The sequence below is a fragment of the Uloborus diversus genome, chromosome 3, assembly GCF_026930045.1.
Source record: "Uloborus diversus isolate 005 chromosome 3, Udiv.v.3.1, whole genome shotgun sequence".
Classification (NCBI taxonomy): Eukaryota; Metazoa; Arthropoda; class Arachnida; order Araneae; family Uloboridae; genus Uloborus; species Uloborus diversus.
Genome location: NC_072733.1, coordinates 119,018,386 through 119,034,256, shown reverse-complemented (window position 1 = coordinate 119,034,256; position 15,871 = coordinate 119,018,386). Strand labels below are relative to the sequence as shown.

General features: G+C 34.5%; 1 protein-coding gene across 1 annotated transcript in view; it reads right to left on the bottom strand.

Annotated features, from left to right (window-relative positions):
- LOC129218165 (plastin-1-like) overlaps positions 1-15,871 on the bottom strand; it is a 274,415-nt gene that overhangs the window by 51,072 nt on the left and 207,472 nt on the right. Inside the window, exons 7-8 of the mRNA XM_054852379.1 lie at positions 15,272-15,346; positions 5,237-5,447 (exon numbers count right to left, since the gene is read on the bottom strand). Coding sequence (XP_054708354.1) covers positions 5,237-5,447; positions 15,272-15,346 — 286 coding nt within the window. The remainder of the gene's footprint in view (positions 1-5,236; positions 5,448-15,271; positions 15,347-15,871) is intronic.

Here is a 15,871-nt window from a genome sequence, read left to right as displayed (position 1 = left end):
CTAAGTGGTAGTTAAAATAAGTTTAGCACACCAGCAAGAGTCTGCAGCAATGACACGGCTCAACTTCACAATTGAAGGCAAAGCTTGAGCATTAAACAATAAGTTACCACTCTTAAGCCTGGGCTAAGACAGAACTTCATGCAATATATTGACAGCCCAGTTTTGCCACCAGCTGAGTTATTGTCTATTCCAAACTGATGAGTCTATAACAAGGATTAAACTGCAGTCTCTGAATAGCATAACCAGGCTGTCAGTATATTGCAAGCAGTTCAGTCTTAGACCTGGCTTTAGGGCAGTAACTTACTGCTTATTCGCCCAACCTTTGCCTTCAATTGTCGAGTGAAACCATCGCATTGGTGCAGGCTCTTGCTAATGTGCTAAATTTACTTTTGCTACCAGTTTGTTGGCACTCTCAGCTTCAATGAGATAACATCTGCTACCAGCTTGGTTATAGTCTATTTCCCACTAACGAGCAGTGGTGTTCCCATAGGGTAATTCCATATACGCCGTATACTCTCAGACATTTTTTAGACTTATAGCATATACCCTCAAGCTTCATAAATTTTCATATTATGACATACTATGTATATGATCACATACACAAATTGTGCATAATGGAATACTGGGACTATACCCTCAGGTCCGGATTACAGAATAGATCAACCTAGGCCCTGGCCTAGGGAACACAAGCAAAAAGGGTGCATGTCGCGGGGGAAAAAAATTAATAATCAGTTTGTTGAAAAGAAAAAAAAAGGTGGCATGCTAGCATGGAGAAGCAAAATTCAACTAGATTAGATTGCAACCAGCTTTTTAGGCAGAAAAGAAGCAATTGGAGGAGAGGGGAGGGGGCGTAACGCTAGAGTCGAGGTCCTTTTCCAGTCAAAGCAGATAACTTTTGATAGCTTTGATTTGAACAATTATTTCTTCAAAATATAGCTTTGCTCAGGGGCAGACTGGGTCCTTTCGAAGAGCTCACAGGTTTGAGGGCGCAGAGAAAAAGAAAAAAAAAAAGAAGTTGCACAAGTTGAAGGGCGCAATAAAACAAAAAAATACAAGAAATCCTTACATGTGCAAGGGCAACCCCACGAAGTCGCACTGGCTCGAGGGAGCGAAAAAAAAAAAGTCGCACAGGTTCAATGGCGCGAAAAGAAGGGGGAGGGGACGTGGAGTTGCACAGGATCGAGGGCAGAAAAAAAAACACGAAGGCGCACAGGTTCGAGGGCGAATTGATCCACGGGCCGATAGGAGGCTAATTCACCACTGGCTTTGCCAAAGTAAAAAACTTATTAAAGGTAAGTCACACACAGGAAAATTAGTAAAAACCAATGATCTAGAAAGTGTTTAGTTATAAAACTTGTAACTGTAACTATTTTTCTCTTGAATCTTTAAACTATGTCAGTAAGTATATGTTTTGCAATTCATTCATATTCATTTATTTATATGACTGCCAATCCTCAGTTGCGCCCAAAATTTTTGAGAGGGGTTATTTGTCAATTTACCGAATAAAACTTCAAATCTTTCCGAATGACAAAATACGAGCATGCACATCACGTACCAATATCTAACGAAAAGAGAAATTAGATATCCTTATATAAAAAATAACAAAATAATAGAATGTTGTCTCCGAATTTTCCGAACTGTCAGGCATTTTTTGTCAAATAAATAAAGTTTGGGGATGTCACAGTGATCTCCTATGACCCATCATCGGGGCGCCTCTGCCAGTCACCAGTTTTGCACAAAATATTTGCCACAGACTGCTGAAATTTTCTACACACACATGAATTGCATGGAAGCTCCAAATTAATAATAAATTATACACAATTTTATATATTTTTGTTAAAATTATATGGGGGTTTGCTTCTAACAGATTATTTTTATTCAAAATTTCATCACGAAGATCAGAACAAAGTGGATAAAAAAACATGGGATTCCCCGAAATATGTTTCAAATAGAAGAAAAATTAAAATAAAGAGAGAATGAGTGATTTAGAACATTGTAAGGAAGACCACCAGCAGTTCTAAACCTTCTTAAGGTAAAAAATGAATGAAGAACAAAAGTGTATCAAGAAATTCAAGAGTCATGATGTTTAAATTTAAATAAAAAGGAAAAAATCACATAAGATACCACTGCTAAATATCATCTCAGCCCAAAGCGTCACTAGTTTTTTTTTCTGTGGGGGAAAAATTTGAGGGGGAAATTTTGAAAATTCCTTTATGGAAAAACTAAACAATTATTAAATATTTTTGGAAAAGAAAAAGTGGAGCAGGATGTTTTACAACATATTTTTAAAAATGAAAAACTGTTACAGACAAAGCAAAATAGGAGGAGAGAGGCTTTTCTGAGCCTAATCATATCTTTTTACGCTACCAAAAGTAGCTTAAAATTGCATTTCTAAAACTTTAATTTCAGAGAACTTCAGAGGAAACTCCATGTGAACCCTAGTGGTTCACATGGAACATTATCATCTTCAAAGATTATTTTAACTTGTTTTTAATGAAACATGAATTTCAAAAAGTTTTCGAGTGAAACTCAATGAACCACATCCCTTCCCACAACGATTCAATTGCGCATTTAAGACTTAAATATCGTAAAATTTTTGAGGAGAGTCCCAAACATCATTCTCTCCCTGACATCATCGGAAGATGGTAAACAACTTCGCTTTTGAACCTCAACTTCTAAATATTTGTGCAGGAGCGTCCTCCCCCCCCCCCACCCTTCCAACATTTTGAAGATGATTTAAAATTTCAAAAATTTTCCGGAGGAGAGTCCCCAAACCCCATCCTGTCACTCAGCAATATCATATGCGTTAGAGGTACAGCATATTTAGAGTTTTCATTTCAAATTTTTTTTCATGGGAAAGATATCTAATGCTTCATTTTCACATAACAGATCGTCTAAGATTTTGTTTTCAGGACCTCAATTTTGAAATTTTTTCCTGAGAGCGCCCCCGATTTCAACTCTTCTTCAGCATTATTAAAATCATCCAAAATTTGTTTTTTACAACTTCAATTTCGAAACACCTACTGAAGAGAGCTACCAAACCCTATCCTTTCTCGCAATGTCATCAGAGATGGGCTCCAATTGCATATTTAAGTCTTCAATATCGAAACCATTTTGGGGAGGAACGGCTAAACCCCATCCATTTCCCAGACATCATAAAAAATGTCCTACAATTTTTTGGTCTTCAATTTCGAAATGTTTCCTCGCTAGTCACCAATCCCCCCACATCAAAAAAAGAAAAAAGGTCATTTAGAGTTGCGCTTTCAAACTTCTATTTAAAAAAAAAAATCCAGGAGAGCTGTTCCGACTATCACCGTTTCCCAGGATCATAAGTAACGATCGTCAAAAATTTCGTTTTTAATGAATTTTTAGGGGGGGGGGGGGAGGGTGAGAGTCCCCGAACGCATCCCTTTCTCTAACAACATCAAAGAAAACATACAGTTACGTATGTAGCACTTCAGTTTTGAAAATTTTCTGGGGTGGAATCTCAATGCTGTTACTTCCCGTTAAATCACCTTAGATGGCTTAAAATTGCATTTCTAACGCTTCAATTTCAAAAAAAATTCCCAGGGGAGCACCCACGAAACCCCCCTTTTTTCAGCGTAATGAAAGGAAAAAAAGAAAGAAACCTATCTTTTATTTTGTCAACCAAAGGGAGCACGAAATCTTCACTTGTTACTGGACGCTGCTATGCCTCTGGGAATGGATGGGGGGGGGGGGTCTGATTTCGATAGAGTTCAGCTACATGAGGTGAGGCCTAATTTTCAAGTTTGGCCTAGGATGTAAATATATGTAAATCCGGCCCTGTATACCCTCAGAAAAACTGATGGGAACATCACTGCTGACGAGGTCATAAGAACAAAACTACATTTCTGGATGGCATAAGCAGGTTGTCAGTACACTGCATTGATGAAAGTATTAGTATATAGTCCTCCTTAAATACCAACATAGGTAGCTTCATATACAATTTTTTTTTTAAAAAAAGCAGATTTCTGTATCTTTGCAGAAAATTTTCGAAACTTTCATGGTCAAGGGTCTTTATTTCCCGGAAGTGATCTGAGAAACGTTGCCGGATTACTGTTATCCTGCCTTCAATTTTAGCTTTTGATATTCACATACACATAAAATGCAAAAATTACTTTAAAAAAACCTTCCACCATCGCAATATTCATGCAACAAATATTCGGCTTGGAGCCTGTGCCTTGTTAATTATTCCCTGCTTTTATTATTTGTAAACTTATATCGATCATGTTTAATGAACGTTTTAAACTAAGATTGCTATAACGTATTGTCTTGTTGTTTTCATGCAATGCATTGTAATTTCAAATTGTACACTTTATTGAATGATTACTAAAAATATCTGTACTACTAATCTACGGCCCTTAATAAAAAAATAAAAAACAAGGAGTTTTCAAAGGCTTTGGCGGAAGTTGAAAACCCTGAATCAAAAGCAGTTGGACTTCAGTTGCGGACTCAGAGATGAGGAGAACAATTGAAAATATAAGAAATTGGAGATTTTATAAATATATTGTAATTGCAGGAAATAGAAAAGAAAAATGACCCTTGAAATAGTCACCTGAGGTCCCTCTTCACAATAAATAGTTACAATAAGTTGCCACAAGAGCAACTCTGAGATAATACACACATATATGTATACAGATACTTACAGTCCCTGGCCAAATTATTAGACACACCATAAGATTTTATGGAAAACGTTAATTATCAGGTGATACTGTATAGCTATATGGTTTTTACGATATACAATGTATTTTCATATTATTCACCACGTAAGTATCTATAGGTAACACCAATGAAAGATCGTAATTATAGGAAAATTATGTATTCATTAAAGTTTGAACAAAAATGAAGAAAATGTAATGAGCATATAATACTTTGTTGAGCCACCTTTAGCCGCTATGAGAGCTTTAATTCTGTGTGGTATGCTATCAATGCAAGACTGTACTGTCTCATGTATTTGAGGATGATGATTCCACACATGAATGAGCTTTTCTAAAAGTTCGGTTTTGTTTGTAATCACATCTTTGGCCACTTCTCTTTTCATCAGCTCCCACACATTTTTGATTGGGTACATATCCGGAGGTGGCCAATCCAACATATTTTAAATGTAACAATACTGCATATAAACTTGTCCAAAACATTGTTTTTATTAAAAAACAACGGTGCATCTAATTAATTGGCCAGGGACTGTATAATATGAACAAGATAAAAATATTACTTTTTTCTTCTCTAGTTTCTTCTAGATTGACCATTTCAAGGGGTTCATCTGGCTGGTCTAGAGCTGGATGATTATTGAATAAATTGGCAACAAAAGCAACATTGAGTTTATATACACCCTCTACAACATCATGAGGAGTCAAAAAGCTACGACATCCAATTTTATCAGCTTGCTTTAACATTATTTCAGCCCTATCAAGCATATCTGTTTTCTGAAAATAGGAAAATTTTTATATGTTATGTTAAATATAATTTCATTTCATTTGTGAGCTTACTAATATATACATTTAATAACTTATAGTTATATTTAATAACTAGAGTTTTTTTGCAGTGCAATACATATTTCAACAAAAAAATTTCAAGTTAAAAGTTTTCCTTTAAAAAATTATAGTTGTCATGATCAGTGGCGTACTTAGCAAAGGTGACACACAGGGTGGTAATTTGTGGTGTAATGCCCCTCCTCCTACAAACACAAAAGAAAAAACAAAAATGTAAACAAGAATACATGAAAATATGCAATTTTCAGAAACAGCTACATCTGTGTTGGAACGAAATTTTTTGTGGGCTAATGTACAAAAAGCAAATAAAAGTGGGGGTCTCGGGGGTATATCCATAGAAAAATGTTCAAATTTGCAGTCTTAAAAATGCATTTTAGTTTCCTATTTTCCACGAACTTGCAATTCCACTTCAGGTAAAAACCCCTAGACTGGTGGCACGCGGGGCGCCCCCCCCCCCCCCCCCCCCGTAGTGATGCCTCTGCTCATGATATCGAGCCAATGTTTAATTTTCTCTACTTTAGAGTTTTATGATTAAAGCAAACTATTTGTTGTAGTATAAAAGCCAATGTATAACAGAAATATGTCCTTTTAAAGCATAACAGTCATATGGCCATCAAAAGCAGCACAATTTGAAAAATTAAAAACTGGGAAAGTTCTGAGAGGATAGTCATAAAAGTTCCACATAAATGTTCAGAATAAAATAGTATTTATTATTGCAGCAGAGAAAAATGTTGATTTCATACATTTCTAGTTGATGCATAAAGTATTTAATCAATGAATATTCATTTTTTTTTCATTATTTGTTACTTCTTGGTATGCCACAAAAAGTGATTTAGAATGAATTTCTCTCAATCATGTCAAAAGTGACTACCAAAAATTAGATTTAATTCAAAACCAGTACCATCCATGCATCTGCGGAAAAAAGTCACTGTATAAAATGCACGGGAAACATTAACCAGATTATTATAATAAATTGTGAAATCAACTCACATTTTGGATTGTACAGGCTAATACATGCCATAAAATTGAGATACTGCACGAATTTAATATATACAGCAGAGAACACATCCACTCCTGAATGTACACCTCACTAATTTCATGGAACCAGACCTTAATAATGCTTTTCTGCAGTTTTTTGTGAATATCAGGATCACTAGCAGCAATTTTGTACCCATTACATGCCAAAAATTTTCAAAGCAGGACAATTCCCAGTTCAATCCAAAGCTGTAATTCTAGCTTTTATAATATAGAACTGCACCTGAAGAGTGGAAATTGGGAGAAAATTAATTTTCCAGTGTCTGTATTGTTTGGAAGATAAATAGTTGTAAACCAGGGAACAAAATCATTCATGAATAAGTTGGATGGTACATTAGGGTGACTCACTGTCCTATCAATACATATAATAAAATAAGATGTTTGTGTGTGTGTGTGTGTGTGGCGCGCATCCCGGGAAAACGGTAAGGCCTAGAAAGATGAAATTTGGTATACAGGTGTAGTTTTTGCTGAAGTTGTGCACCTCGGGCTTCGATTTTTGATATTTTAATTAGAAAAAATGTTATTTAATGTTTTATGCGTTTTTTTGCACTTTTTAGTATTTTTTACCTCACAGACCCCGAACCAATCGCACCACACAAATATTTTTTGTACTATAGTGTAGGAAATTTAATTTTAAATAGGATGAATGAAAAAATTTTGAAGATAGAGCAATTTTTGTATTTTTTATAAATTTTTGAAAAAACCTTTATTTCGCATTTTTTTCTGGGTTTAGTTTTTTTCGAAACCCATCCTGCGAAAAGTATTGAGCCCTCAATTCCAAAATTTTAGTTGGTAATAGTAAAAACATTCCGCCCCTTTCAGAAGAAAAAAGTTTTTAAAAATACGTAAAAGTTTTTTTATTACAATTTTTTAAATGCAGAACACGACGTGACCTGTAAGCATTGCCGGCTGAGTTCCGCACTTCCTAATCAAGTGACCTAACTGAAATCGTTTGCTTTCTCTTCATTTTTTTTTTTTTTCAATGTTCAAAGATTTCATATCTTTATTTTCCCCAACTTCCTTTTTTTTTCTTTTTCTGGACGTTTTGCTATATTTATGGGTACTTACTTAGAGCCTTTTTTTGCATGCTATTTAACAAGTAAGTAAATAAATAAAATCCGCGGTATTTTGCATGATTTTTGTAGGGATTAGTGGTTAGGTTTGGTAGATAGAGAGATGATATTGAGCAAAAAATGTTTTTTTTTTTAATTTTTTTACATAGAAAAGGATTGTTGATTACTATCAGAGGTAGATATGCATGGATCGTATAGATAGATAGATAGAGAGAAAGAGGGACTATATATGGACAAATATAGAGGTGGATACAGTAGATGGACAGTAAGAAATAGAGGAATTTCAACGGGGGATCAATGACCCCCCTCCCCACACACAAACACACACCATGACTTTGAAAAAACAATGCTTTCACATAAAAGTGGAAGTGCTTTTTGTTATTTTCCGACAAAATTTGCATGAAGAGTCCCTTTGTGCTTCCCCCCCCCTTTAAAAATATTACAAAGGACATAACGGGAGATAGATCTAGAAAATACTTTATTTAACACAAAATTTATTTAAGCAGCCGCCGCAGAAGCCAACGTTGGCGTAAAAAGGCGAATGATAATATTGATATATAGAGAAAAACATTGATTAATTCCGTCGCTAAATTGTCTAATCAGCCGCCGAAGGCGGCAACCCTGGCGCAAAAAGGTGAATTGCGTAAAAAGGCGGACCAGCTGGTCGCCGCAGGCGGCTAGTGGTTAAAAAAAAAAAAGGTTTCCGATTTTCATTGGGCATGGGAAGAAAAAGGTGCCAAATGACTTTTTAAGGTTATATATAAAATTTCATTCGAATTATTAGATCATTTTCTGCCTCCAAATTGAGTTTGAAAATCATATTTAAGAGCTAGTATTATTAATGTATTACAAAAACATTTATAATAATCATATATTATAATATTAAAAATATTTATCTTTAAATAGCATGAAAGTCCTTCTTACTATCAAATTTTGGCATAACTTTCGGTGACTCCAGTTGATTCTTTATAAAGCCTTCTCCTTCAGACTTTTTGCACAATGTAGCAGAAGCATCTGTCACAGTTTTATCTGCCCTTTCAACAGTCTGTGTGTGACATGGCAGGCGAATTAAAAACATTTCTTTTCTTCCTGAAACAAACAGTTGAATATCTTCGGCAGAGATTGATTTCAGTATTGGTGGGTCAGACACATTTTTTTCCAGTCAATCAGATCAATATAAGATACTGCATCAAAGTTAACAACAGAAACTTGAAAAAGTCAGAGTCTCATTTTGCTGAACAGTACAAGCTTCTATAACTTGACGGGCTGCCAATTCAAACTTTATGCTCCAAGTCTGTCAGCATTTCAAACAATACATTTTCAGGATGTGGGAAATTTCTGTTTCTTTGGATTACGAGATCTATTTTAACCTTTAACTCAGTGGATAAATATCGAGTTGCAATAATGAGTTTGAACAAGTGCCGAGCCACATCTTTACAGAGAGGGTAATGTTTGGTGGCAAACCAGATTGAAGCATAAATTTTGACAACATATGTAGCAAAAATTGCTAAATTTTCAGATTGAGATTCCACTGAAACATATACAAACACAGAATGTGATTAGCACCAGTTAGTCATCGAGCATGAGACAATTTTCCAGGCGACTTGTGTATCAGTTCATCAGGAAATATACCTGTTGAAACCGCCGAGACTATTCTGTGAAAATATGTTTGGTCTGAGCTAATGTCTTGAACGGGAAAACGCTGATAAGTCAGCTGAGATAGGTGTAAACCAAACAACGGACCTTTTTTCACATATTTCTAGATGTTTGCTGATTGTTCCTGAAAATGTCTTGCGTCCCACTGTGTTGCCATCAATATGTGAAAACAAGTGCTTAAAGGGCAATTCATTCATATGCAGTAGGCATATAAGATACTGTAATGGTTTATTTAAACCTTTTTCAAGTAAACATATCACACCTCCATTTTTACCGACGTTCGTTCCAGAAGTGGGTGCAATGTATCCCAAGAACTTAGACTCTGCTTCCATAATGAGTGAAATATGCTTCAATAAATGCTTTTTCTGTACAGTTTACCCTTTTTTTCTAATGTAATTAAAGCTTTATCTTTCCCTCTATCGAAATATAAAGCTTGTATTTGTACGACTTTGTCTTTTGCCAGAACAGATTTTCGTGCTAGTTTTCGCTTACGACGAAGCATGTTTATGTCAATAATTTATTAAGTGGTGGGGTAAAGAACTGCTGAAGCAATAGCTGATCCAGCCCTGTCTGATGCTCCGTATCTGTCACATGTCCAGGAAAGCAAATTAAAGTCTACCTTTTTGTTTGTAGCAGTTAATCTATTAATGTTAGCATTTTAAGTTAAAGCTTGTAAATGTGCTTTGAATTCATCCTCACTGTCCAGATCCAATACACTAGATGCGGATGAAGTAATGATACTAAAACTATCTTCATTTTCTTCTTGAGCCTGGAGCTGCACAATTTTTCTCTCAGCATTTTTCATTTACAAATATTTGTTACATTTTTAGTACTAGTAACAGTATCTACGGTTCAAGGGGCAGAGGATTAAAAAGGTGCTAAATAGTCTCAAACTAACATGTGTGAAATTTTATTCCATTCTGATAAGTCTTTTTGCCTCCAGATTGAATTTGAAGTTTGGATTTAATATCAAAATTATTGTGGTTCTAGGGGTTCACTTTTATTTAGTCGGGCTCTGCAAACTGCTATTTGATATTTCACCTTGCAAATGAAAAGATATTAACAACTTCACTTGTCGAAAAAAAAAAAAAAACATGAGAGAAAGAAAAATTGCAGCTTCGAGCAGCAAGAAAAAAAGGAAGACAATTTTAGTATTACTTCGTCGCATCTATTCTATCGAATATGAACAGTGAGGATGAATTCAAGGGACCTTCACAAGCTTCAAACTTCAAACGCTTATATTATTAAAATACTACTACAAGCAATAAGATTAACTTTAATTTGCTTTTACGGACATGGGATAGATAGGAAGTATCAGACAGGGCTGGAGCAGTTATTGCTTTGGCAGTTATTTACCCCACCACTTCAAAAATTGTTGAGAAAAATATGCTTCCTCAGAAGCGTAAAAGGGCCATTCCACGTAAAAGTCAACTCTATCCCGCACATAAAGGTTCATATATTTCATTAAAAAGTAATAATTTTAAAGGGTAATGAAATTTTTTGCTTAAGAAATCACACACAAATTCGTAATTTGTTAAGCAGAAATAATGAAATATATGAGGCGTTACGTGCGGGACAAAATGACTGTTTTCCCTGGAATGACCCAAAATAGCACGAAAATCTGCCCTGGCAAGGGACAAAACCTGGCGAAATGTCTCATGCTTGATGGCTAACTTGTGCTAATCAAATTCTATGCTTATGTGTTTCAGTGGAATCTCCTTCTGAAAATTTAATAATTCTTGCAATATATGTCATCAACGTTTATGCTCCAATATGGTTTGCTATTAAAAGTTACCTTTTATGTGAGGATGGGGCTCAGCCCTCCTTCAAACTCATCACTGCAAATAGATATTTATCCACTGAGTTGAAGCGCAAAATAGATCCGATAATCCAGAGAAAGTGTTTTTGCATATCCTAAAAATTAATTATTGCAATGCTGACAGAATTGGAACAGCACATCCATGAATTGACAGCTCATTGGATTTTAGAAGCTTGCAGTGTTCAGAAAAAAAGACTCAAAATAGACTATCCACTTTTTCAAATTCCTTTTGTTAAGTTTGATACAGAATCTCACATTGATCTCATTGACTGAAAAAAAGTGTGTGATCCATCAATACTGAAATCAATCTCTGATGAAGAAATTCAACTGTTTGTTCAGGCAGAAAAGAACTATGTCTGCCTTACCACACACAGGCTGTTGAAAGGCAGAGGACTTCATGGCGCAGACTGCGGCATTCAAATTTCGGGGGGGGGGGGGGATTTGCTAGGGCTTTTGATCTTTTTGGGGGGCGGGGAGCTCTTGTTCTGGGGTCATTTGAGGGGGTGTGCCATTGCACTTGGGGAGGGGGATGAGCACCCCTGTGAAAGGGCAGTTAAAACTGACAGAAGTTTCAACTAAAACTTGTGCAAAAAAAGCAACATTGTGCATTTTTTGCAACATTGTGCAAAAACTTGGAATGAGAAGCCTTAATTAAGATCCAACTGGAGTCCCGGAAACTTATATCAAAATTTGATAGTAAGAAGGACTTTCAAGCTATTAAAAGACAAATATTTTTAATTTTGTAAATTATTGTAAATAAATCATTAGTACTTGGATAATATTAAGTTGTTATATATATTTGTAAATTTGTTTTGCAGTTTCTTAATAAAAATAGATTTTCCCCCTTAAAAACGGGTATTTTAAACTCAATTCGGAGGCAGAAAATGATCTCCTAATCGAATTCCTATATAACCTTAAAAACCTTTTTCTTGCCCAACCGATGGAAATTAGAAACTTTTTTTACCATAGGATGGTGACCCACCCTATTGTACAAACCTATTTTGCTACAAGAGAGTGTGCAGAGTCCTATTGAAAAAAGCTACTTCTAGTACCTTTGGAATTATTCTGCAGAAGGGTTGGACACTTGAAACTTACAATTGGAACATTGAATGCAACCGTTAAATACCGGGCTTTTGGGGCGAGTGTTTAAAGGTAGTTTTTCAGGATTATTTAAACTGCGTGGAAAGTTGCATTTACAAAAAATAACTCATGAAAGATATGCCCCTGAATTCACCCTGTCATACCACGAAATCTGTATGTACAATCACTTTTCTCTTGATGAATCATTTTGTTGCTTAGCTTACAAGTTTTCATCTCCATTACATTACAGATATTTGGAAAAAATACTTTTAGTCTCAGTTCCCCCCACCAAGAGCAGTGCAACAAGGAAAAAATTGGGCATTGAAACTAGAGATTGAAAGAGGAATAATGCTGAATCGAAATTTGTTGGCATATAATGTGCACAAAATTGCTGCTAAGAAGATGATACTACTCCAATAAAAGTGAAGGAAAGCCTTGATCCTAATAAAACTATTCTGCTCAATTTTTCAAGGGAAAGTTAGAAATAACAGTTCTGTTCCTTCCAAGAAAAAGGGATTTTCTGCAAAAATGTGGGCCTTGTGGTACCACTGTTAGGTAAATGATGTTCCTAAATATAACAGAGCAAATTTTTATTGGTTTAAAGAAACTAACAGTCATGTTGATAAGAACTTGTATTGTAAGGCTAGGCATGCTTTTAAGTGTTTAGTAAGGATTAAGAAATAATTATTAGAACAACGGCTAGCAGATTTCATTAATAGGGATCCTAAGCAACTTTTTACAACACTAATAGACAACAACAGCATCTCGTAACTTTTCCAAATTTTTATACTAACTTATCAAAATTGATCTCTGAAATCTGAAAATCCAATTCTTCTTCCACACAAAAAATTCAATTAATTACTTATTAAGCATTGTAATTGTCCTAGAAGCGCAGAGAAAAGAAACAACCCCTGATTGGCCTGACATCATTTCTGCCAAAGTACACTATGCCCCTTTCCCCTCACAATACGTTTTTCAATGGGAGTTTAACGCTCATGCTCCTCTAAATTTCTTTATTTTGGAATGTACATTTAATATTTTGAATACATTTTCGACTTTCAAAGATTATTGTACAATGGAACAAGGACTCTAGATTTGACATTTATAATTTGCAGAAAATAAAACGTTACAAACCAGCATTTTTTTTTTCCATCTGAAATCAGAGATGTATTTGGAAGCTCAGAGGTGTGATTTTTTGGTTTATTTTTAAAGTTAGCTCTTAATAAGTCGGGATAATTACTATAAATGAGAAAATAGAGGCGGGTGGGCTGTAGAGTTAATAAGTTTGTGGTTTGGCTGCCATCGATGGATGGAATGCAGCGTGTACACAATTTTAATCTTTCCTTTCAATTCAAACACAATGTTTTAAAAGTTAAATGAAAAAAGTTAAATTAAGGCAAGTTACATAAGTTCATAAGTACATAACACAGAGAGTATGTTTGTATGTATTGAAAATTTTTGTATGTAAATTATCAGTAGTTTATAAATTAACTACTTGAGCTGTCAATCAAGTATGAACTACTCATTCATGTTCAAATATTTCTAAGTTATCAAATTAAAATAATTATTTTTATACTTACAATATGTTTTTTCAGTATAATATATTATTTAGAGCACAATATATGTAATTTAAGGTGTGATGAAGTTTTCACTTTTTATTTCTTTTTAGTGTGTGAATTAACTAGCAAAATTACTCAATTTCAAAGACCTGAATCTTTTTTGCAAACCAAATACACAAAACAATATATATAACATGCATAGTACTTGAATGGAAAATTCAACTGGCTAAGAAATTGTATTTTTAATTCCATCCTCTTTTGGTTTAAAGGGGTTTAAAAATGTCATTTTTATAAATTTTCTGATCTTTGAGGAGCTGTAATTTATAAAGGGTAAACAAACACACAATTACAGTTAGATTTTCTCATTAGTGTGATTCCAGTGATTAGTTTTTGCCACATTTTACTTTGTATTTTTATCCCTTAAGCGAGTTATGATCCTTTGAAATGAGTAAAAATTATACATTTGACCTTGAACTTTGGCCTGCTATTATTATTTTAATTATTAAGTTACAGCTACATAACTCAGTTTGTGAGACTATTATCTTATGTACTTTAACATCAAAATGTAAAATTTACTGCCATGAGTGTTATTCAATTAGAATTGGGCAAAAATACAAAGGTCTAAAAGTCCCATTTTTGACTACGAAAATGACTTTTGATGACCTCTAAAAAATCAAAGGTCATGTTTGGGGTAAAAATAAAAGTGGTTTTAAACATCATTCATATGCAGCTTTTTGGGATATGAATTTCAAAAAAATTAAAAATTGGCCGAGCGCACCCATAAGGCAAACCTGTATGGATTGATCCTAGAATAAATTATTTTGTTATCTACAAAACAAAACCCCTATTTTAACACTAGTATTAGGTTTCAATTTATGTGGCATTTCCGTGGAGAATAACCCCCGCGTAGAACGAGGGTCTGTTGTACAAAAATTACCTAAATGAATACCCGAACTAAACACAGAAATACTTAAAGCTCACTACATGGCACGAGGCACATCCCACGTCACTTTTCAGAGAGTCACGTGGCTCCCTGTTTCAGCAGAAAACGAAACAAATCTATTTTTAGTTATAAATAACTTTTAAAATATCGCTCTGAGATGAGACAAAAAATGCTTTCTGTCGTTATTAGGTCATTCTGATTGTTTTAAAATTAAAAACAAAAAATGCTGTTATTTTCCGTTCTGGGAAAACTCTTTTCAGCCAAGTACATCCACTGGTAGACAACAATAGCACTACTGTAATCTAAAAAGATGGGGACATTACTGATATTCTCACCTTTTTTTAAAGTGTTTTTAACAGAAATTGTATTTCCTCTTAATTAATATGAATCAGACGCAAAGCTAATATACAGCTTCAGCAATTTTTGTTTTCTAGGGAGAATGCATTACATTGTTTGTAACGAATCAAAGCATCTAAGGCTCCAGGATCTGATAACATTTATCCAAAAGTTTTAGTTTAGTACCTAGATGAATTAGTAGAAGTTATTTTATCTTTGATAATTAAAAACAAACAGAATCTGTAAATTATTCTCACCATCAGAGCTTCAAGAGTGACACCAGCATCAAGAGGAGCAATTTGCTTAAGAAGATGAGTATATATCTCAGAGTCCTAGAAGAAAATCATTTAATTAAAACTAAACAAATTGATTGCAATGAAACAAATTTAAAAAAAATCATGCCTAAAACAAAGTATTTTCTACAGTAAAATTAGTGCATCTTCATTATTTTCAACCTGCATAAAAAGCAAGAATAGCCGAGATACATGTATAAGAGCAATTGCAGATGTCAAAAGTAAAAAATATGTACTTTCATTTAGAACTCAGAAGAAAAAAAAAGAGAAAATTGTAAGTTTCTACACTAAACAGAGACACAACATGTACAGAGTGAACACTTTACCTTCCTCAGAATTGACATCAGTAAAAAAATAAAACGATTGAAAAAAAAAAAATTTGAATTTTGACATCTTGAATTCAAATTATGTTTTTCGCAATCACGAGTGTGTGTATGTAGGCTTGTGTGTTTGTGTGGGGGGATGTGTGTTTGTGTGTAGGGGGTATGTGTATTTGTGTCTGTTTGCTGGCATAAGTGTGTGGGTAGTTGTGTGTATGAATGTGTGTGCGTGGGGGCAGGGTAT